Source organism: Portunus trituberculatus, chromosome 39 (genome assembly GCF_017591435.1).
Source record: "Portunus trituberculatus isolate SZX2019 chromosome 39, ASM1759143v1, whole genome shotgun sequence".
Classification (NCBI taxonomy): Eukaryota; Metazoa; Arthropoda; class Malacostraca; order Decapoda; family Portunidae; genus Portunus; species Portunus trituberculatus.
The window spans coordinates 7,964,173-7,987,503 of NC_059293.1; the positions used below are offsets into that span (position 1 = coordinate 7,964,173).

At 37.2% G+C, this 23,331-nt stretch overlaps 2 protein-coding genes across 3 annotated transcripts in view; both read right to left on the bottom strand.

Moving 5' to 3' along the window:
- The window catches only part of LOC123515669 (acetoacetyl-CoA synthetase-like), a 48,994-nt gene extending 47,957 nt beyond the window's left edge, over window positions 1-1,037 (bottom strand). The window contains exon 1 of the mRNA XM_045274492.1: window positions 864-1,037. Coding sequence (XP_045130427.1) covers window positions 864-972 — 109 coding nt within the window. The 5' untranslated portion in view covers window positions 973-1,037. The remainder of the gene's footprint in view (window positions 1-863) is intronic.
- A 6,765-nt stretch (window positions 1,038-7,802) lies between these two features.
- The window catches only part of LOC123515670 (ionotropic receptor 25a-like), a 42,820-nt gene continuing 27,291 nt past the window's right edge, over window positions 7,803-23,331 (bottom strand). Inside the window, exons 14-22 of one of the 2 annotated variants that reach the window (XM_045274495.1) lie at window positions 19,902-20,040; window positions 19,593-19,707; window positions 19,038-19,173; window positions 18,035-18,234; window positions 16,707-16,839; window positions 14,657-14,784; window positions 13,451-13,640; window positions 11,235-11,272; window positions 7,803-10,827 (exon numbers count right to left, since the gene is read on the bottom strand). In XM_045274495.1, coding sequence (XP_045130430.1) covers window positions 11,251-11,272; window positions 13,451-13,640; window positions 14,657-14,784; window positions 16,707-16,839; window positions 18,035-18,234; window positions 19,038-19,173; window positions 19,593-19,707; window positions 19,902-20,040 — 1,063 coding nt within the window. In that variant the 3' untranslated portion in view covers window positions 7,803-10,827; window positions 11,235-11,250. The remainder of the gene's footprint in view (window positions 10,828-11,234; window positions 11,273-13,450; window positions 13,641-14,656; window positions 14,785-16,706; window positions 16,840-18,034; window positions 18,235-19,037; window positions 19,174-19,592; window positions 19,708-19,901; window positions 20,041-23,331) is intronic. The other variant, XM_045274494.1, reaches the window with a different exon arrangement.

Here is a 23,331-nt window from a genome sequence, read left to right on the forward strand (position 1 = left end):
TGCTCTTCTCTGAACTGCTTCTAACATGTTGATATCCTGCCTATAATGGGGTGACCAGGCCTGTATGCAATACTCTAAATGGGGCCTAACATAGGAATTATATAAGCTACGCACCACTTCCTTACTTTTATAACTAACATTTCTATTTATAAAACCCAGGATCCTATTTGCCCTATTTCTTGCTTCTAAACATTGCTTTGAAAATTTCATAGTCCTGTCTATCACTACTCCTAAATCCTTTCCTTCCTCTACTGCCTCTAGCCAACATCCCTCCATATATATATATATATATATATATATATATATATATATATATATATATATATATATATATATATATATATATATATATATATATATATATATATATATATATATATATATATATATATATATATATATATATATATATATATATATATATATATATATACATCATTCTTCACCAAGCCAAGAGCGAGTACTCCTGTGTATGTCAACAAACAAAAGAAATATATATATTTTCGTTATCGCATCTTTACACTTGATTTATGTTCAAACTCTTCTAGAAGAAAATTCCAGGGTATCCACTCACTGATCGAAGGAGAGGCAGAAGGGATATGTTCATTCTTATCAAATAATTCCTATATACATTGCGGAAATTGAAATAGCTTTAACCTGAGCAATTCCATCTCAAAATAGTCATAATGTATTATATAATTCAGAAGACAAGCAACACATATACATAATGAGACCAGTTGACACTGAATGTACTCCGTGTTAAAGTTTACGGAAGTGGCTTTGCAACAGCTCAACTATCCGTGCACATGCCTTACCTTTGCTATGAGTAAACATTACAGAACATAGTTTGTTCATATACTTACTCAAGTTTTTGCCATACTTTCTGTTGACTGTCTCAAGGAATTCTTGTATCTTTGTCTTTCTCCTACCATCTGGCCTCCACAGGCACCTGTCACGATTATCTGGCTCCATCTGTCTCACAAATACTCCTCACAATCTTCAACACAGTACTAGTCTCCTCGGTCGTGGTGGCGAGACTGCCAGCTGATTCTCAGAGCGCCAACCACAGCCCGCGGATGGGAGGCGGGGCTCTGACGTCACCTCACGTTCGCGTCACCATGCACCACAGCAGAGGAAGTTTCTATTAAATTGAACTTTCCTGCTGAAGGTGTGTCAACATACTTTTAATAAAAATACAACTAGACTTTTTTTTTTTGCAGCACAATACATTCACCAATCTTTATGCAATACAGTGGACATGTTATAAAGAAGATAAGCGTATTCACTCTGCCTCGGCCGGACATCCAAACGAATATAGTACGTATACAAAGTGGTAGTTCCTTCCCTAAAAGCCAAGGCTATCAGGATACTTAGGCTAACGGTCGAGTCCAGTTAGACAAGAAAACACTGCAAGGACACTGCCGTGATATCTTACAGACTGCCGTCTGTAAGGTACATAAGAAATGTATGTGCCCAAAAAATCTCTCTCTCTCTCTCTCTCTCTCTCTCTCTCTCTCTCTCTCTCTCTTGACACAAGAAATGTATGTGCCCAAGAAATTATAATTATTTAGATAAGGAGTGGTGTGGCTGCTGCTTATAGCTGGTAATAAGTAATGCTATGTAGCACGGACAGGCTGAATGAAAGTGTCACTCGGAGAGAGAGAGAGAGAGAGAGAGAGAGAGAGAGAGAGAGAGAGAGAGAGAGAGAGAGAGAGTATAGTTATATGTATTATGGATATGTTATTTGATTCTTTTAATAAGCGCACATACGCTTTAATTATCTATTTTTTGTAGGTCTTAAATTCATATGATTGGCCTATACCATAATCTTTTCGGAGGAACGCCATCTTTCGTGAAATTAAGAGACTTTACGCATTGCAGTGGTCAGTTGAGTACGTAGATAACATATAGTGTGTGCCCAGACAAGATTTTGTACAATATACCGATATCACAGCTGATGTCTCTATAAGTACGTGCATATACCACCGACAGGCGGGCATGCTTCAGGTAGGCATTTAATTATTATTATTATTATCTTGCCGCTGGAGACTTGTTCGTTTCTTACGACGATTTTTTTTCTTTTTCTTTTTTTTCCTTTCTTGTTGTAATAACTCTTCTCGTGACACACACACACACACACACACACTCTCTCTCTCTCTCTCTCTCTCTCTCTCTCTCTCTCTCTCTCTCTCTCTCTCTCTATATATATATATATATATATATATATATATATATATATATATATATATATATATATATATATATATATATCTCTCTCTCTCTCTCTCTCTCTCTCTCTCTCTCTCTCTTACAAGTTCTTATCTCTCTCTCTCTCTCTCTCTCTCTCTCTCTCTCTCTCTCTCTCTCTCTCAAAATAAATAGATAAATAAATAGATAAATGAATAAATTAATGAATAAATAAGTACATAAATAAATAAAGTAGTAATAGTAGTAGTAGTAGTAGTAGTAGTAGTAGTAGTAGTAGTAGTAGCAGTTGTTGTTGTTGTTGTCAATACATATAATAATGATAATAATAATAATAATAATAATAATAATAATAATAATAATAATAATAATAAATAAATAAATAAATAAATAAATGAAAATAAGAATAGTGAAATCAGAGAGAAAAAAAATAGAGTAAACATCGAAGGGCAGTTTCATCAAAATAGAAAACAAAGGGGGAAAAAAGGGGGAAAATCCAAGGAAGTTTTACAACAGAAGGCGGCATGACGTCACAAAAGTGAAGCCAGCGCGCTATTTGTCCGCTGCTAGTCCTACCCCCTTACACCCAAAACATTGCCGACCGCCCATTGAAAATACATGGAAACGCCCGAGTTACTCTCCTTATTTTCCGTTTTATGTCCATGTTTCGAGGCTGCCCACCATATATGTGACATTAATAGACTCGCAATAGTCGTGGCATACTGTGTCACGAAGATTTAGACGGTAAATCATACATATAAATGAGATATTACAGTGTTTTCCAGCTTTCGTGGATTTGGGTGAGAAGTGGGAAGCTGTCTTTGGGGCAAATGTATGACTGAACAAGGTCAATGTACACATGTGCATATACATCTGCATGTATAGGTGTAGACATGTACATATACATGTGCATTTAAATGAAGGATAAGTAAACTGTTTATCAAGTGAAACTTGACATGAAGGTTGACTTTTCTTGGTATTGCAATTACTTAACACGTCAAAATACTCTCTCTCTCTCTCTCTCTCTCTCTCTCTCTCTCTCTCTCTCTCTTATTTACTATGATGTGTGATTTCATGTCACTCTGCCTTGGAAAAGCATCAATCACTGAAATTTGACTTCATCATTTGTTCCTTGTCATGCATTAAACGAGAAAAAGTAATCTTTTCGCCGTAATTTCTCCTTGAAACGTCCTGCTGTATTTCTTTCAATATTGTAGCTATTTCGCAATAACACCGATAAGTACAGGTCTACATGACATATTTAGGAAACTATAATGTGGTTTACATAAGTTAATCCATCAGTTCTTTCTTAGTTTTCCTCTTGTAATGAAAAAGAAAGCGGCAATTTCCCATTGTTTAACACCGGAGAGGGCATGTTTTGGGATCGTATCATCGTAAGCTCCGCCCACTGGCTTCACTTTTTTTAGTACAGCGGGATAGGCGCGCGGCGTCATCAATATAACCTCCTTGGGAAAATCATATTCACTCAGCTAATCCATTTGAAATGTAATGAAATTGTAGCGTTATAGATACAGTATATCAGGTACAGATATTACGTGTGCAGTAAAACATTATCCACTTCTCAGGTGCCTGTCAAACAAAACAGATGCTTTTAAAGGCTTACCAGTTAAGGCGGGTTCACACGTGCCAATTTGCGACTGATATTTTACGTGCATAGAGTTTCCGACTCATCCTTTGCTAGTCGTAAAGTGTCACACGTAGCGCTGGAAAGTATCGACTAGTTGGCACCTTGGTGGAAAGTGAATGTAAACAAACAGCTACCCACCAAGATGTATTCCTCCAGTGACGATGTGAAGCTGTGGTTGCATTTCTTGTGGCGTATCGGAAGAGTCAATAGAAAAGAAAATGCCCGTGGATACGTCCCTGACTAAGAAGAAGGAGAGAAAGAAATGTCTACCACACTCTAAGTTAGCCTACATTTCTCTTAAGAAAATTGTTAATCTTAAGAAGACTGCACAATTGCTATCAAATTAAATCCTGACAAGCCTTCAATCCTCAACTCCAACAACACCCTGCATTGAGGGAAACAGTTCTTGTAGAGTGGCAGCTATTTCCTCGAATGATGATTTACACAAGCTTTTTTTTTTTTTTTATTGTATAATTCATTTCTGGGGTCCAAGGGCAAGATGTGTTCTTTCCTCACCAACTCAAACATCTCTATATCTGGAGATCCCATTTTCAAAGCTTACTCCATGACGTCACAACGTAAATAAAGTCACAAATCGGCTAGCAAGACCAACATGTTTGTCTTGATTTGCGACGGCTTTCTTAAGTCTGAACTTGTGGCAGTCGTGACTGCCATTCCTTGCAGCCACAGGAATGTTTATGCACTGTGTACAATGCATAGTGAAGTTACACTTCAAAGTTCAAAGGGATTGCAGAATAGTGGTCAAACAAACTTACAAAACCATGCAGTGAATAGTATGAAAACTAATAGTATCGCACCACAGGTTCTAAACTTCTGGAAATCATGCATCTCCTAGCTGCATCTTTTCCTATGGCTCAGAGATGGTGAACTTGTTAGCTTGAGTATGCCTCTGGCACACATGAGCTCAGTCAAAGCTTGGACTTGTGCTGGATACTGCTTCTTGTGAACACTGAACTCTGTCCACCCATTTTTCCCAATCACTTTTTGAAATCATAAATACTTAAACATGCAGGCTTTGTGCATCTTCCTGTCATTCTAAAAATGGGTGAAAACACTGCTAATGAAGTATTACATAATAGTATCTCAGAAGTAAGATAGCCACATGAGATAACCAGAATATTGGATGTGTCTTATTCCATTTTTTGAGCACTGAGTAGTGAGCAGGTCTAGTAGATCAGTTGTGATTTGAGTTTAGATTTAAATGACAGTCAACAACATAAACAGAACAGGGATCTGGCCAGTGCATGGTATGCCTTGCTTCTGAATCTGTTTGACTTATAGAGACTTTAGGTAATGAATTTTCATCTGTTATATGGAACAAATTGCTATGCTTCCCATTCTTTTCATGTTTTAACTCGCCTTGTCCAAAATTGAAAATTCAGGGTGTTGTCTGGAGCATTTTTGGGCAAGGAGACAGGTGTTTCCAGCTGGTCACTGGAGTTTCAGGAATCCATGGTTATCAACAAAGATCAATTCCACCATTGGGTCTTGAAGAATTCCACAGTCTGATCATGTCTTGCTTGTCACTTCAATATACTATATATGTGATTGTTTATCCTGTTGGAAAACAAAGCAGATATATATATATATATATATATATATATATATATATATATATATATATATATATATATATATATATATATATATATATATATATATATATATATATATATATATATATATATATATATATATATATATATATATATATATATATATATATATATATATATATATATATATATATATATATATACTTGGAACTTGAAACATATTTTTCCTGAAAACTAAAGAGGCAAAATGGACACAACAAATGCTAGACAAATATATTACAATGGTATTAGGTTTAGGTAATAGAGGTTGCAGCTCTGAATGTTTTGTGAATATCTCATTCTCACACACTTATTTTCAATACAAAAAGACAAGAACACAGAACATTAAATCTTGATTCTCATAAGAAACAGAACAGTTTGATCTTGTATTGAAAGCATTTGTTTACATTATGTCAAGTTCAAATTCCTACACATGCACACTCCTGACGAATTTTTCTGTTGTCATTAAATCTTTAGCTTGATTCTTTATTGTCTCAAGATTTTTTGTGGGATCTTGAAAAAAAAATTTGGGTCAAAATGTTTTCTTTCTCTCTATAAGGAGTAAAAAAAATTTTTGCTAGTTCTTGAAACATTAATTTCTATTGCAATATAAATTGTTCTGCATGCAAGATTATCTCTCAGTCCAGACTCCAGACGGTACTGTCACAGGGTAATCATGATTGTCATAGTGCCATTCTAATGTGGAATTTTTTTGGCTGTATAGAAAGAATGTATGAAGAGCAATTCGAAAAAGAAGCTAATCTAACCAGAAGTTAAAGATGTGAAGCTCAGCAGTTGGTACGAACATTTAACACAAGAATTTATTTCCCCCAAACAAGATCATCAGTTCATCACATACTTTTTGTGAGGTGGGTCTGTTGTCAAGCTCTCAGAGGATACAGAATGTTTAGGAGAGAAGAATGTTAGCAGCATCAGCACTAATGCAGAGTAGAGGGAGCTGCCTCTTTTGTACTACCTGGGCCACTAACAATTTCCAGCAGCAGTCAAGTTAAAGAAGATTTAAATGAGGAATTGAAAATTGAGGATCCTGATAATCACTGAATTGGTTGTCCAAGCAGTTTTCGTTTATTACCTAGCATTTTGGAGGGATTTTGGATACAAAATGAGATTGCGTTTGATTTTCATGAGATTAATATAAGATTGAGAGTTCCATGACATAAAAGAGCATAGAGCAAGATAATAAATACTACTAATCATAAGGCTAGTGAAGAGCCTTAATAGAAACTAACTCTTACTGGAACAATAATACTTATGACTGAATATATAATTAGGAAAACTTGGAAATGCATAAGCTATAAAAACTTACATACTTTATGCCCAAAGATTAATGTTAATGTGCCTTCATTTGGGAATGTCCAAGAAACCTTTCCTTGAACCAAATGCCCCTGTGTCATGGGTGCTCATGGCAAGCTGTGGCTCCATATTTATCTATGCACTATGAAGAACAGTCATAACATCTGAAGACAGAAGATTATAGTGATTGAAACACTCACAAAACTTTTATGAGAAATTTCATTGATACAACTCATAACTTATTTTCTTAATAGAATAGTAAAAAAAAAAAAAAAAAAAAAGCTTAATCACATTGTAGGCTCAAAATAGTCCTACTAAAAGAAAAAATCTTCCGTTGGCCTGGCTGTGTGTAGTACAGTAAATTTCTGCAGCACAGGAGACATTTACCTTCCCCAAAAAAAAAAAAAAAACACTTTTATACCAAGCAATTACTTTGTTGGGGTGGAGAAAGTTTATGACAATATATTTCAAGAAATTTAGGTTTTGTCAAGGACAAAATATTTTATGTACTCAAAATGCTTACTTCAACACTAACCATGCCATTTATATTGGTGTGAACAATGTGAGAATGAATGAACCATTGCATTGATCCTGACTTTAGTTTTACTTTAAATGGCCTTTTTTGTGTGCGTGAGGTTCAATTCAGGGATGCTACCAGCTTCTAGCTACTGAAAAGACCTGAAGCCAAGTCAACTTTGTCTCAGATTTCTGCAAGTCAAATTCTGTTCAGTTACACAATATTTATCTTGTTTTGCCTTAAGTAATTCTTATCAAAGTGGAAATGCCCAATAAATTTGGGATTTTTCAAGCTGTTTCATAGGCTCAAGATGCCCCAAGACTTGTAGAGATGTCATGGAAAATTAAGTAGCATCTGGCAGCTATTCAGGAATGCCAGATACTTTTTGAGCTGTCATATTACACACATAACATAATGAACTTTTTGACACCATCACAATGATGTTGCCAATTAAAACTTCTGAATAGAGGAATAATAATGGTAAGGTTGAGTTAAGTTATTGTTATTAATAGAATTTATTTATTAGATTTATCAATAAGGTTAAATGGCTTCAAAATATGATCATACTTTTACACTGTTTTCTGATTTAGAACAACACCTAACAAAACCTCATTTTTGTGGATCTCATGAACATATTCTTTATTGTTACAAAAATGATACAAAAATCAAATGCACATTATATGTATGCCTGTTGTCCAAGCTTTGATATAAGATATCTTGTTGAGTACTCTTCTTTTTGATTTGGCAACTCGAAAGAGAACAGTTGTCTATATCAACATAGCACAGTTTACAGACCCAGGGCAGGCCGAGAGTTTGGCTCTCAGCATCTGCAGCAACTCAAGAGGTACTAGTAATTATTTTAGGAGCAGAATATGAAATTAATAAATATATTACTAAGTCCATCAAAATGGGATTTTATCATGTGTAAACCAGTTTTGTTAAGTAAAGGCATCAGAATATTTTCTTTTGTACCAACAAGTTATGATAATTGTATATTTGTATCTTTAGGTCAAGATTCTAGGATCTTTCTTTAGAATGTCCTGATAAATTCAACAATATAATTTCACTCTGCACTAACATTACATACCTTCATCCTATCAAAATCATGTTGAGGAAACCTGAGATTCACAATTGATGACTGTCATAACAAGACCTGCTGTCAAAAAGCAAGATCTAGTACAAGCCTGTTCCATTATGGACAATTCTTATATCATAGACATAATAATGATGAATTAAGCAATGAAATATTAGGAGAATGTTGAAATTCTTAAAGGTTACTCTGAAACAGGTGTCAGCACCTAGCACTAGCCATTGTCTGCTGCAAGTTTGGGAGGCAGCATTTCTGTACCACACAACTCGAGAGATCAATGACACTCCATTCTGCTCTGACATGATTCACAAGGAGGGGAAAGGCAGCCATGATGGTCCCTCTATTATGACATTTAAATACTTCATGTATGTGGGCTGACCAGTCACTGTGGGTATTATGGGTATTATAGTGAGAGATGAGTGCCCAGTTATATTATACATATAAATTTATGCATTATTACACAGTATGTCCATGACAATTTTCACTGCTGGCAGAGAGCTACCAGAGCCTTTGGACTAGAAATATAATGGATAAACACTTCCAGACTAGACTCCCTAAATCTGCCTGGACATACTTATTGATACACTACTTTTAGGTGAGCTTTACTGCAGGAACCTTTGGAGATTGATTGTAATGAATCATTGATAATAGTCTATCTAATATCATTACAAAGGAATGTATCCTAGTCAAAGTCTTACAAGTTGTTTGTTACTGACCTTGACAGCAATCTAGTACAGCTGCCATCCATTTCAACTGTTACAGGAACCACTGCCAGTCTGTATGTAATGTTAAATTAGCCAATTAAAAACAAAAATGTCAAAAGTTAATTTTTTCACTGAGTACAATTCATCACCAAATGATACAAATGCTATAACTGGAATCTATTTTGGAATACATGTAATTTTTCGTTTTACAAAAGTATGAACCTCAAGCACACTGATGTAAAAACCTAAACCTTTCAAGAAAAAAGGCACCAAGCCATCACCAATATATTCAGGTGATGAAAGGTCAGGAAAATTTTCCCCCTGAACAATTGTCACCTGTCCCTTCATGTTTTGGTTGCTGCAGGAGCACCATTAAGGTCAAGCAGGACTGGCAATGCTGCCTGTACTGGTTGGAAAAATGAACAACTTTACAAACAATGTGTTTAAAGATTATATATATATATATATATATATATATATATATATATATATATATATATATATATATATATATATATATATATTCTTGAATTGTTTAGTGGGTATAACAGGAGCTAATCTCTGTGATCAACACTGATATCACTATATACTAAATATCACCTAATCTTTTATATCACTATGTACACTTCTCTTTTTCCTACTTTCATGATAGTATGTATTGAGCAACTCAAAGAAACAATTTTTACTGGTTATTGTTTGCCAAAAACTCCATTTAAGATTCCAAAATGAGCTTCAGATACATAAATACAGTACTTTATAGTTGTGCTTAAATCATTATTATAAATAATCTCTAAAAACTTGCTTAATACACACTAGAATGATGAAATGTCTAGCATAGATAAAGCCAACTAGTGTGGCATGGTGAAGCAGGGCTTGGCAAAAAAGTAAACTTAATGTAGCCTGTCCAAACACCAAAATCTTTCCCTTCTACTCAGGTTATATTTATGGAAATTTAAGCTAAATTTGAAATCTTTACATAACTTGTGTTCAGGGAAAATGAGCTTAGCTGTAAATATGCGTCAACATCTGCACTAAGAAATTGGTAAGATGGTAAGATTCAGTAGCTGGAGGTGGTGGTTCGCCAAGACAATATTATTTGCCTTTTACATCCACAAAACATATCCAACACATGTGCAACATCAGGTCAAGCGAGGCTATGCTAGAAAATAACCAATTAATTAGGTTCATTCGCAAAGGGATAAGTTTCAGCATATGGCCATTACACAATAGATTTCATTAATGGTGCAATGATTAATCTTAAACTTATCAGGAGAAATCTACAAAATGTACGATGAACAATAGTATTTAATGCAAATAATAATGAGATCATAATTAAAATAATAATAATAATAATAATAATAATAATTATTATTATTATTATTATAATGAATAAATGAAATGATGAAATAGATATATAAATCAGATGAAATAAATAAGAAAAATAAAATCAATAAAGTATTACTTTTGGTACAGCGGTTAATTAAAAACGTAAGCAATCCTTAACTCAAAAAACAAACCAATAGAGACAGAAACAGTGTAGTGGCAGCATTGCAGCTGGAACATAGCTTCCACATATGAGACAAACTTTACAAACTGACGAGTCACGAACGAAGCTGACAACTCTAAACTCAGAGCAGCGAATGAAACAAGTAACCCATGCAACGATATTTCCTTTTTGCCTTTACCACGGATTCCCAACTGGCGCGATGTTGAAGTCACCCTCACCACCGTTGCTTGAGAAGAAAGAGTAAGGCAAATTAGAAATAGAAAAAAAAAAAAAAGGAGAGAGAAAGATAAGAGAAGTGTGTCGTGTGACATGAAAAGAGAAAGAAATGGTACGGTAAACGAAAGAGTGATGCAGTGTCATGCAGCAACATGCCGGACAGTGACATGAAGAAATAAAACAAGGTTAGTCACGGATACGCTTTCAATAAAAGATACACTGATTATTGATTGTATTAGAAAAATTGTACGGCATACTTTTTTTTTTTATTTATAAAGTCCAAAGACACACCAATAAATCTATATTCACTCAAACTCAACAACTTTCATACATGCAGCAAGTTGTTTGAACCTGTTTGGATCACACTGAGCCTCCTCTTGTGTGACAGAGTGAAAGGAAGTTGTACTAACGAATTACCTGTAGGGCGGTGGAGTCACTCATCAACCACCGGATGGCTTGAGAGAGAGAGAGAGAGAGAGAGAGAGAGAGAGAGAGAGAGAGAGAGGGGATTCAAAGATTATTAATTAAATCTCCAATACCCTATTAGATCCAAAATTCGTTGTGATTTTTTTCAACTATGATCCAAGAAATATAGGTTTAGGCCCGTACTTTGAAATGCTTAGTTCTCTTTCATAAGTACTATTTTCCAGATCATCAATGAATAAGAAAAAAATAATAAGAAGAAGAAAAAATCATAATAAATGAATAAAGATAATCTAGCAAGAATATCGCATCAGCAATAAATAAAAAAAAAAAGATATAGAAATAGAGTTCAGTAATGATCCCCACATCATCAATGAAGAGAGAGAGAGAGAGAGAGAGAGAGAGAGAGGCCTTTGATAATACTTCGGATGAGAAGTAAGAGTTCCACAGCACGGTTTCTCATTTCTTGAATCATGTGTACGTACTGTCGATATCCATGCGTGACAGATAAAGAAAAGCTACTTATATGCATATTGCTTAGCATTTGTCTACCTCTAACACGCTATGGAAAAGAAAATACCAAATAAATATAGGCTACATAATGATCAAATAACACGTGCGCTAAAAAGCTATTTTGAAATTTGTATTGTAAGGTTTATGAGTTTCTGGATTTGATTTTATTGGAGCAGGAGGTGAAAAAGACATGAAAAATGAAAAATTGTTGACAAGTTATTGTAAAAGTATTGTTGCGTAAAATTTTATTATTACTCTGGTTTCTTTTGTGTTATTGTTGTTAATAATGCTAGTAATAATGCTAATAGTAATTATAATAATGATGATGATGATGATAATAATAATAATAATAATAATAATAATAATAATAATGATAAATATAAAATAATATTAATAATGATAACAGAGATAATGAGTATAATAACACTAATACTACTACTATTACAACAACAACAACAACAACTACTACTACTACTACTACTACTACTACTACTACTACTACTACTACTACTACTACTACTACTACTACTACTACTACTACTACTACTACTACTACTACTACTGCTGCTGCTGATAATAGTAATAATAAAAATAATAATAATAATAATAATAATAATTTTGATAATAATAAGAAAAAAAATAATAACAACAACAATAATGATAACAATAATGAAAATAATAATAATAATAATAATAATAATAATGATAATAATAATAATAACAACAACAACAACAACAATGACAATTCAGAGCCAATAACTAACAACACAAAAAACAGAACACATCCTGCCCCTTCACACATTCCCAACTTTCAGAGTAAACACACAAAGGAAGCGTAATGTTGAGTAAGCATGATCAAGATCGACAAGCATTTAGGTGACACTTGAAGCTACAAGACTTACGCAACAGACTACTTTAAGCTACATTGCATATTGCGAGTGAAAGCTACAAAAAAAATGAAAACAAGTACAATTCATTAGTTATCTTGTGAAGGATTTTGAGATGTAGTTTAATCTTAGTGTAGTAAGCGATGATATCCATATGTAATAACAAAAAAAATAGTATTCTTTCCACATTCATACTCTCATTCATTGATTTTTTCATAAATGATTGTTAGATTAAGTAAAGTTAGGTTAATTAAGTTAAGCTCAGATTCATATGAATACAATTAATGAAAACTACAATTTATCTATCTATCTATCTATCTATCTATCTATCTATCTATCTATCTATCTATCTATCTATCTATCTATCTATCTATCTATCTATCTATCTATCTATCTATCTATCTATCTATATATATATATATATATATATATATATATATATATATATATATATATATATATATATATATATATATATATATATATATATATATATATATATATATATATATATATATATATATATATATATATATATATATATATATATATATACATATACACACACACACACACACACACACACACACACACACACACACACACACACACACACACACACACACATACACAAACAAACACACATACACACGTACGTTCGTAACCTTAAAAATAAATTCAACAAATCTGGTTGTAAAGATAGAACTTACGAGCTTAACTCAATTTTCTTAATATACAATACAGTAAGAATAATTTGGTAAGAACAGACACACACACACACACACACACACACACACACACACTACCTACTTGTATTCCGCCTGGAAGTTTGATTTCTCTTGTTGGCCGAAGTTCGTCTTGGCCATATCTGACTTCACATTGAGCACACGGCCTGAGTCTGACACACGGGGCCCCTTGCGATGCTTGTACCACCAATACTCAAAGGCCAGAGTCACGCACGCCAGCCCGATACCGACGAAGATCACAATGAACACACCACCTGCAAGTACAGACTAGGCGCTGAGAGAGAGGGAAGGTAAGGTGAGACTGGTAACGTCGCATTTAGTGTAGTAAGGAATGATGGGTAATGGTAACTGTTACGGTTGTAGTGTAGTAGTAGTAAAGGATGACTTTTTGTAATGCTGTTTTTTTTTTTTTTTCTAATGTAAAGAGTAACGTGTGTTTTTCTTTCATTCCTACTTCCTTTCTTTTCTATGCTCAAAGACTCCAATATGTTCCTTTGTTGTGACGCATAAGATCATTCTTATCCTACTTCCTTTTTTCCTTTACCTATCTTTCTACACTCTAACTCTAACAGATGTGGGCAAACTACGGTCTGCGGTCCGCCAAAAGATTTCATGCAGTCCGATGAATTTTAGTAAATTTGAAAAAGCAAGTTAATAAACAACGCCAAATAGTACTGTGAGCATTTCATTTTCTTCCCGCAAGTGTGCACATGCGTTTGAGAATGAATTTTCTTTAGAAGCCTTTAATTTTGTATTTCAAATATGAATGATTTTGGGTTAATATAGTATGCGGCCCAATAAGATTGTTTTTTTGTTTTAGTTTTTTAATGTGGCCCTAGCACTGAAAATTTTCCCCAACCCTGCTCTAAGACATCATATAATCCTAATCTTGAGGCGATTTAAATCTTTCTTTCCTTCCATCCTTCCTTTCTTTCATAACTGTAAGGGTGTATATGCTGGTAAATTTGCTGAGTTTTTTTTTTTTTCAATATATATTTTTTCACACCTCTTTCCTTCCTGCCTATATCAAACGACTCCATAATTATAATCTTAATACTGCGACGTCTTCAGTCAATCTATCTTTCCTTCCTTCTTCCCCTCCATATAATCCAAACATTATGGGGTGTTTAATCAATCTTTCTATACCTTGTTCTTCCTTTCTCCCTCCAATTCTCCTTCTCTTACCTGCTATTTCCCTTCCTACACTACGTAACGCTGGGGCTTCTTTGATAAAGTCTTCCGTACCTCCTTGACTCCTTCCTTCACTTACCAATATTCTCAATGCTGATGCCGTCGCTCTGGTCATCATCTTTTTCGCAAACCTTCTTCTCCGGATTCTGATTCCACCACCTTTCCTTCAGTGTCTCCAGCTTCCTCTGGTTCAGGAGTTTCAGGATGCTGGAGAATTGTAGAGGGACCAAAGGGAGAGGGAGAGGGGAAAATGTGAGACGAGATATTGTAATTATTTGACTACTTGGTTGATTTAGTGAAAAAAAAATAAATATAGATACTATATACAAAACTGGAGGAGAGAGAGAGAGAGAGAGAGAGAGAGAGAGAGAGAGAGAGAGAGAGAGAGAGAGAGAGAGAGAGAGAGAGAGAGAGATTTCGGAATAAGGCTGCACATATCATCTGAGATAAAAAAAAAAAAAATTCAAGAAATTAGTCAAAATGAAAAAAAGAAAAGAACGATAGATCAACTCAAAGCAAGACAGTTTATTTCTTCACTTTCCCAACTTCACATTCACACTCGCCCACAATCAAGATACAAATGGGAAGCACGGTGCAGACACATCACATTCAGTCATGCAGCAGGAGAGGGCGTTTGGTTCACTCTTCATCCCTGCCTCAGTGCGCCAACCACCTCAGTCTTCAGTCCTTTCAACGCCATCATATCATTACGTAGTTGAAAATGGATCAGTGTCAATCTACTATTACATCCTGAGAGGTGGGTGCTCCTCATGGGTAGCGTGGCTCAGGCTCAGAGGGAAATGAAGGAGGCACTTTACTGTGACCGGGAACACATCCATCAGGTGCTTAGCAGAGCAGTCTTTTTACAGCTCAAAGTTGCGAGTATACCATTAAGACGAGGTGAACATGCGACTCGCTACTCTAGTGTTGGTCGTGAGAGCCTGGCAGTGAAGTGCAGCTTACGGCACCGCCACGCCTAGCAAAGACGGCTGTGTGCCAGTGGAGGGTTGGCCACACTTTGCGAAAGCTTACTATACAAAGTGCATCAAGTAATCTGTTGTTCCTCAGTGTCTTGAACAGGTCACCCACGCGTGTGAAAATGCATACATTCTACTCATGTACTACGTTTCAGGCAAGAGTAATCAATAAGTTAAGTCTGAGTATATATCATGCATACATTCCCTTGAAAATGAAACTGAAAAAAAGAATATTCAGTAAACACATTTCTTATTCATTTCTTCGAGTCCGTGGCGGGGCGGGAGATTGTGGCCAGTAGGTCGCTGGTGCCCTTGTGTTTGGTAAAGCTTCTAGCAACCTTGGTTCTTTAGGCAGTACTCTATGTCTGGGTAATTACTTTAACTGCTAAATGAATCTGAGACAGATTGCAGATGATGGCAGACATGCTAGTCCCTACAATTCTCGTAAATCCTAAAAACAATATAAAACACTGATTATCATTTGATAAATCATCGAATAATGACCGGAACAGATTCAGCCATCGGGTTCGGAGATTATCAAACCTCTGACCAGGGATGAAGGCTCGGCATTTGCACGATATTGGTAGTGCTGCTCGCATCTTCTTCAGACTCTAACAGGTTAGTCAGATAAAAATATAACTGTAGTGAAAAAAAAATCAAACAAACTAATTTTATAGAAAGGGAAGCATAGAAAAAAAACTAAGCCTTGTTTGGCTGTGTTAGAGATCGAAACCGCGTAACTTCGGCTACTCAGCCTCATGGATCTCTTGACAAGCAGGAGTTTATCATACTGGGCGAGAAACACATTCATTCAAAGAGCACTATGATATCCCTTTTACCATCGCGCCCCTGGAGACCCCCGCAGCATAATTATGTCCTGAGGGTGGATTTGATGGGCTACGCTACTGCATCAGTTGCTTGGAATCAGGGAAGGGGAACACAATCTCGATCCACCAGTTCAATTCAGGGATGAATGAGGACAAGTCTACTTTGTGTACTACAGTGAATGGTAACAATTAATCTGCGAAACAAATAGAGAGGGTCGCTACTGGGCAACACAGGGTGGTGAGCCAAACCAGGACTGGGAGAGGGAGTCATTATTGAAGCATGGGTGGGAGGAAGGGGCAGGTGAGGAGAGGCGCCCAAACTTACGCATCGTTAAACTGGTCCTTGAGGGGAGAGCCTTGTTGTACCGCCACCGCATACGGCTTTCGGGAGAATTCCTCACCCACTATCTGCAGGTCACAGCTGGTCAGCTCCAGGTAGCGGATGTCTGTGGCATCACCTGGGGGCGTGGGCGGCGGTCAGGGACAGGACCGGCGTGTGGGAGGCCCTGGCCATTGCTACCTCCAGTGTATGTGTGTATGTGTTTGTTTACATAAATATAATATTTTACGTGACTGAACTCAGTTAATTTTCTATTTTCCTTGCTGTGTGTGTTCGTGTGTGTGTTTGTGTGTGTGTGTATGAGACATGCACGGGGAAGTATAACAATGCAACACGCGGCTGAATCACCGGACACAAAAATTCCTACTGTTATATACAGTATATAGTATATACAATCACTTGAGCCAGCGAGGCTTTGGCTTGGACGTCGCGCTGCGCCGCGCTGCTGTCTTGTGGGCTCTCAAAAAATACTGATAAAAATTAAAAATGAAATAACAAAATCCCGTCAAGATGCAAATCCAATAAAAATTCCAAAATGCAGATCACAAGCCAAAGGTGGTCAGACGAACGACAAAAATGCATTCAAAAATGACCAAAGGCTTATCAAAAACAAAAAAAAAACGCATTCAAAAACATCTCCAAAACAATGGTTTTATGTTGAGGATAACGTTGAATGGTGATAGAGGTGGGGTAGAGGAGAAGGATGCGATGACTCACGCCCCAGACATTTGGTCCTTGAGAGGCGAGCCTTTGGTCACCGCCAGGGCATACGGCTTCCGCGAGAACTCCTCCCCGACCACCAGCATGTCGCAGGAGGTCAGGGTGATGTAGCCGACCTCCGTGGCCTCCCCTGCAGGTCACGTTATGTTATCCACTGACTCACTGCTCACATGACCTGCATGGTTAGCTAACGGAGAATGACCCACTGACTACAAGTGACTGAATGAGTGTATATTTTTTTTCTTTTATGTCTCTATGTGAGAGGGGTTCTGGCCTAGGTAAACAAAAAGAGGAGTAAAAAAGATCCCGTTCATGTGCCAGCCCGTAGAGAGAGCAGCCAAATGGACAAGGTGAAGTTGTAAGGCAAGTCTCTTGAATGTAACCATTACGTTCATTAAAGTAACCCAGAGCAGAGGTAATTGTCCAGAGTTAACCTCCATGACATCCCTCTAGCCAAGCTCGCCTCTGCTTCCACCCATTATATACCCTCGACATTTCTTATTGTCCATTACCAACACTACTTTTAAAATCGCCTTCATCACCTCACACCCTCTGTCGGCCTTCCCCTCATCGTGGTAGACTCAATGACTCACCGATATAGGCAAAACCTTCGCTGGAGGAAGTGGACTTTCGTACTCTCTCCACGGCGCCGGTGAGGGTGGTGGGCAGCCCCGCCTCCTGCATGGACTGCCACATCTTGGTATACTTGTCACTCACCGGGTAGTCCCACACGGCCAGCTTAGCTCGCTCCACGGGGCTCATGGAGTCATTCAGAGACATGTCCTTCCAGATCCTGAAAAAGCGAAGGATTAGATGAGAGTGAGATATCATGAAGAACTATCGAGACTAGGACTGATGAATATTTGTCATCGGGTTCAGAGGAATTGGCGTTGGTATTCTTAGTTCCAGAGTTTGTCTGAAAGTGATGATTAGAATTTGTAATCAATTTAATAACGAGTGGCTGAGATAGGTAAGAGTTAAAAGATTATGAACAACGGCTTAGAATATATAAAAGGAGTGAGGATGGTTGCTGGTGAAGTTGAGACTGAATATTTCTGGCGTTTTTGTTTCCAGAGTCTAAGAAACGGAAGGAAGAACAAAGAAGAGATAAAAGATAACACAATAAAAGAAATAGATCGACAAGCAACCTATATTAGACAGAAGGAATAAGAAGCAGGTATTTGTGATAAAGGTTAGCTTAAATAGTTCAGATGTATTTGTTTCCACACAAAAAAGAAAGAGAAAAACAAGACATGAAAAAAAAACGAAAGAAATACTGATCAGACATAATGTGAATGCTTCTGGCAAAATCTAAGTAAATATATATATATATATATATATATATATATATATATATATATATATATATATATATATATATATATATATATATATATATATATATATATATATATATATATATATATATATATATATATATATATATATATATATATATATATATATATATATTTCTTTTCATAGCCTAAGACACAGTGGATGCATAAGATTTAAGTAAGAGATAATGATAACAACCTACATCAACAGACACACTCACAATTGGCACTTGACGGACGCTTCCTGACGTACACTTACTCGTAGAATTTGTGTTCGATGTAGGCCATTCGCTCGAAGTAAGTTTGGGTGGAGGAGCCGTTGAGGGGCGCGTATTGCACCTTGTATTGCTTGCTGAGATCATCCAAAGACTCAATCGGGGTGTCCAAACGTGACACTGTGGAGGTAGGGGTGAGTCGTGACGTGATGTGAGACGATGCAGAAAGGAGGTTTTAAGTAACTGAGTTCATACTATTTCATGCTTTTTTTTTTTTTTAATGTCAGAAGTGGGATTTCTTTCTTCTCTATAATTTCATTGTTACAGGGATTTCTTTCCTCTCTATAACTTCATTGTTAAAATCAAGAGAAATTTCTAACTTCAAATAAAAAAAAGTTACAGGTCCAAATCTTCATTTAAAAAAGTAACATAAATTTCAACTTCAAAATTTATATCTGATAATAGGGACATGTTACTTATCTTATATTCGTTTATTTTTCCAATCATAAATGAATTAAAATCTGCAATAATGTCAATTTTTCTAGCTTCTCCCTCTTTTTCCTTAGCCTTCCCCTGCTCCCTTCCCTCCCATGCATCACCTGTCAGGAAAGCAGCCAAGTTAGCAGTGTAGGAAGCGATGATGATGAAGCCAAAGAGCCACCAGGTCGCGGCCACGAGTCTACCGGAGAGATTCTTGGGCGCTTCACCACCACCCTGGCCACGAGGAAATTGAGATAAGATAAATTTTTTTTTTTTTTTTTTCGTTTTAGCAGCAAATAAAGTTCAGATTCGCAATAAAAAACAAATGAGGCATTAAAAGAATAATATAAATAAACATGATAAAGGTTACATAACATTAAAAATGCAAATTAAAGACAACATAATAAAGGGAAAAGAAAGGGGCACACCTGAGGGGTAAGGGAAGTCATGCAGAACCAGAGACATTCCTTAAAGGTAAATTCTCTCTTCTCGTCATCATCCTTGTATTTTTCTTTGTTGTTCTGGTAAGAGTAGGGACTGAAGCGGTCGAACACGTACAAGAGCACACTGAAAGAGGCAGAGAGGAGAGAGATAAATGTTGAGTAGACATAACGAGATGATAGTATTTCAGGAGCTCTAAGGATCGTATGTATACAGGGTGTTTCACGAGTTGTGGTACTTACTCAGGGATATGATAGTTTGGGTGATGCTGAGTAAAAAATATTCTATACACATATAGTGGTTTTTGCTTTGTTTTATAAAAAATGGTAAATGAAAATTAAGTGTGGCGAGCGGCTGGGTATGTGTTGCGGGGACCGCTTTCTCAGACGGGACACGACCCGTGTGGCGATATGCCTGTCTCTGGAGAAACATTAATTGAAAGTATACACTATGGGACTTGAAATCTTTAGAAAGGCTGCATCTAAAATGCTTCAATAATTTCATTAGCATTTATAATACAGTACAATCATGGCAAATAATCGTGGACCATGTCAGCACTTTATTCACCTAACACCCTCCCAAAAGACTACATGGCAACTCAACGCAAACGTCAGTGTCATCAGTATGTAGCGTGGAGGAATAACTTAGGCCCCTCCCCACACGAAGCGATTTGAGAAGCGCGATTCTGGGTTGACCCCACACACACAGCGACTGGTGTAGCGACAGCATACCCCCTACCCCGCCATACCCCCCCATCCCCGCTACTGTACCCACGTGGACTGCCCTCTCATTGGCCATAACACCCACCAATGACGCGGGAAGCTATTTCAATTTCATCTATCAATAATTCGGTATCAAAGCGGTCAGCAGATCCCTGGTCACTCATCTTGCTATGCGTGGTTGTGATGCACTCCTCCAAGCCGGATGTTACCAGTTACCCCGCACTCCCCCTCCCAGCTGCCCCGCGCTCGGACTCCACGTGGAGGAAAACTCTGCCTGATCGCTCATTGGCTCTAATCTCACCCCGACCAGTCAATGAGATGCAAGTAGTGATGAAATCGCGGGAAGCTGTCGCCTCGTATGTGGGGCTTCATAAGGCGTTTTCAGTAGCACTTTGCAAAAGGCGAACGGTCCATAAGTGTTCGTTTTTGGAGCGAACGCATCTACTGAAAACGATGGTAACACTGCCAGACGAATGTCCGTCGTCGCCCGACGGAAAAACTATTGTACTCTTTAGTCGCTGCCCGCAGGATCACGCCAAGCTGAGACGTATAGCCTCATTCCACCGTAATATTAAGATATTATTATGGGAATGGGATAATTGAAGGCAAGGCTCAAATAAAACATTACACATTTAATTTCTGCAGGGAATATTTTCTGACGGCCCTGGTACACGCGGCAGAGGCTGGATGCACATGTCCAAATGATTTTTGTAGCACAGATCTGCGTCTACCTTGTTCAAAAACATCTTGTCACAGACGTCACAGGTAAATCTGTTAAGTGTAAAAAAAACTTTTGGTAATTCTTTATAACAAGTCTGTCCCTCCCTTCCCTTCCATCCCCCCCCAACAAGCTGGGGGCCTGTGGGGAATCGGGTTTTGGTGGGAAAAAAAAAAAAACACAATATGAGCATTAAGAAAAAAGAAAAATTACGGAAATTTTCAATAATATTTCAAGTTTTTCCAACCTAATCTAATCAAGTATAACCTAATCTAACCTAACATAACCTAATTTCTAATATAACCTAACTGGACCCCGCCTGCTAGGGCATTAAACTAACCTAATGTAACTTAGCCCCCCGTGGACCCCTCCGCTAGGGCATTAACCTAATTTAAGCTAACCTAACCTAATTGTGGGGGCTGCGTCTCCCCTGGATCCTCCCCCAACCACGCTAAGGCATTAACCTATCATAACCTAACCTAAGCTATAGTATACGGAGGGGAGGCGCAGCCCCCAGTGAACCCCCCAGTTAGGGTGTTAACCTAGTGCTAACAAGGAACCTAAAAAATGATAACCTTATGCCTCTCGAATGGCAGCGCGTGATTGGAGGGATTAGCTCTATAGATACACCATGAAATCCTTATATGCCGCTACCCACAAATCCCTGTTTATACCCACAAATCTGTTATAAACAATTGAAAATCATTTCAGTGTTTACTCTTGACTGGTGCTGAGCTCGCTGGACTTAGAAACTGACGGCCAAACTAGACGCTTGCGGCTCAATTATTTTATGTTTACGGCAAGGTCACCAAGCCTTCTACATATGTGAGTTTCGTGTTTGTACGTGAAACGGACCTTTAAAAGATTAACTAAATTGTTTTATAATACGTGAGCGCCTATGGCGGTGTTGAGACCAAATAATAGAGGTGAATAGAGCCCTTAAGATCCCAGGTATCACTTCCCCTGTCACATTTTCCTACTTTATAAGGTATTACAGGTAATATACCCAGTATCCATTGATACACAATATGCCAAATAAGCCGCTACACCACTAGTGACTGCTTGTCATTCAGTAGTTACATTGGCAGAGACATTTTGTTGTGGATCCTCAAATTATTGCACTGTCAAAGAGGCCATGATGTTGTGTGTTCGTTCGCCCAAAGTTTTCAGAGCACCACCATTAAAAAATATACCCAAATCTTCCGCAATATTGCTATAACCTTATGTCATTATCAAGTAACAGTGCAAATATCCCATCATATTTATATTTTACAATTAATGTGCTTAGATAATGCGTAACATACGAGATTCTCACATAACTGAAAATCCAAGTCGGAGTCACAAGCTTTGAAATGAGTAGCGTGAACAAGTGTGAACCGTGGTCCATCCAGAGAGCGTAGTCCCAGATGTCTCGAGAGTGCAAGACTCTGTTTTCATTTAATTCAAACTGCAAGGAGAATTCTTATGAATTTCAATATCAGTAAACCGTTACTAAATGCATTTCCTTTACATGATAATACTTATCATATCTTCATACTCCTCATAATAGTATATTTTATTGATTTAAAACTTACAGAGTTGGTAACTCGTCTCACAGCCAATCACCGTAAGTGTTCGCTATCACGTGACTCTGAGAGCTAACACAAGCGAACATATCTTGAAAAGCGTTCGCCTTTGGGGCGCCAAAGGCGAACGCTTTTAGGACCGTTCGCTTTTGGCAAGGTGGTACTGAAAACGCCTATAGTAACATATGTAACTCGAGTCGCTCGGGAATCGCGCTTAACCAAGGGATATCTCAAGTCGCGCTTCCAACCCAACGAGTCGCGACCACATCTGAAGGCTCCAATAGACTTGCATTGAATTTGGAGTCGCGCTTCTCAAGTCGCGCTTCTAAAATCGCTTCGTGTGTGGGGGGCCTAAACTTCGCTCACAGGCACGACACTGATGTTTGCGCTGAGTTGCTATGTAGTCTTTTGG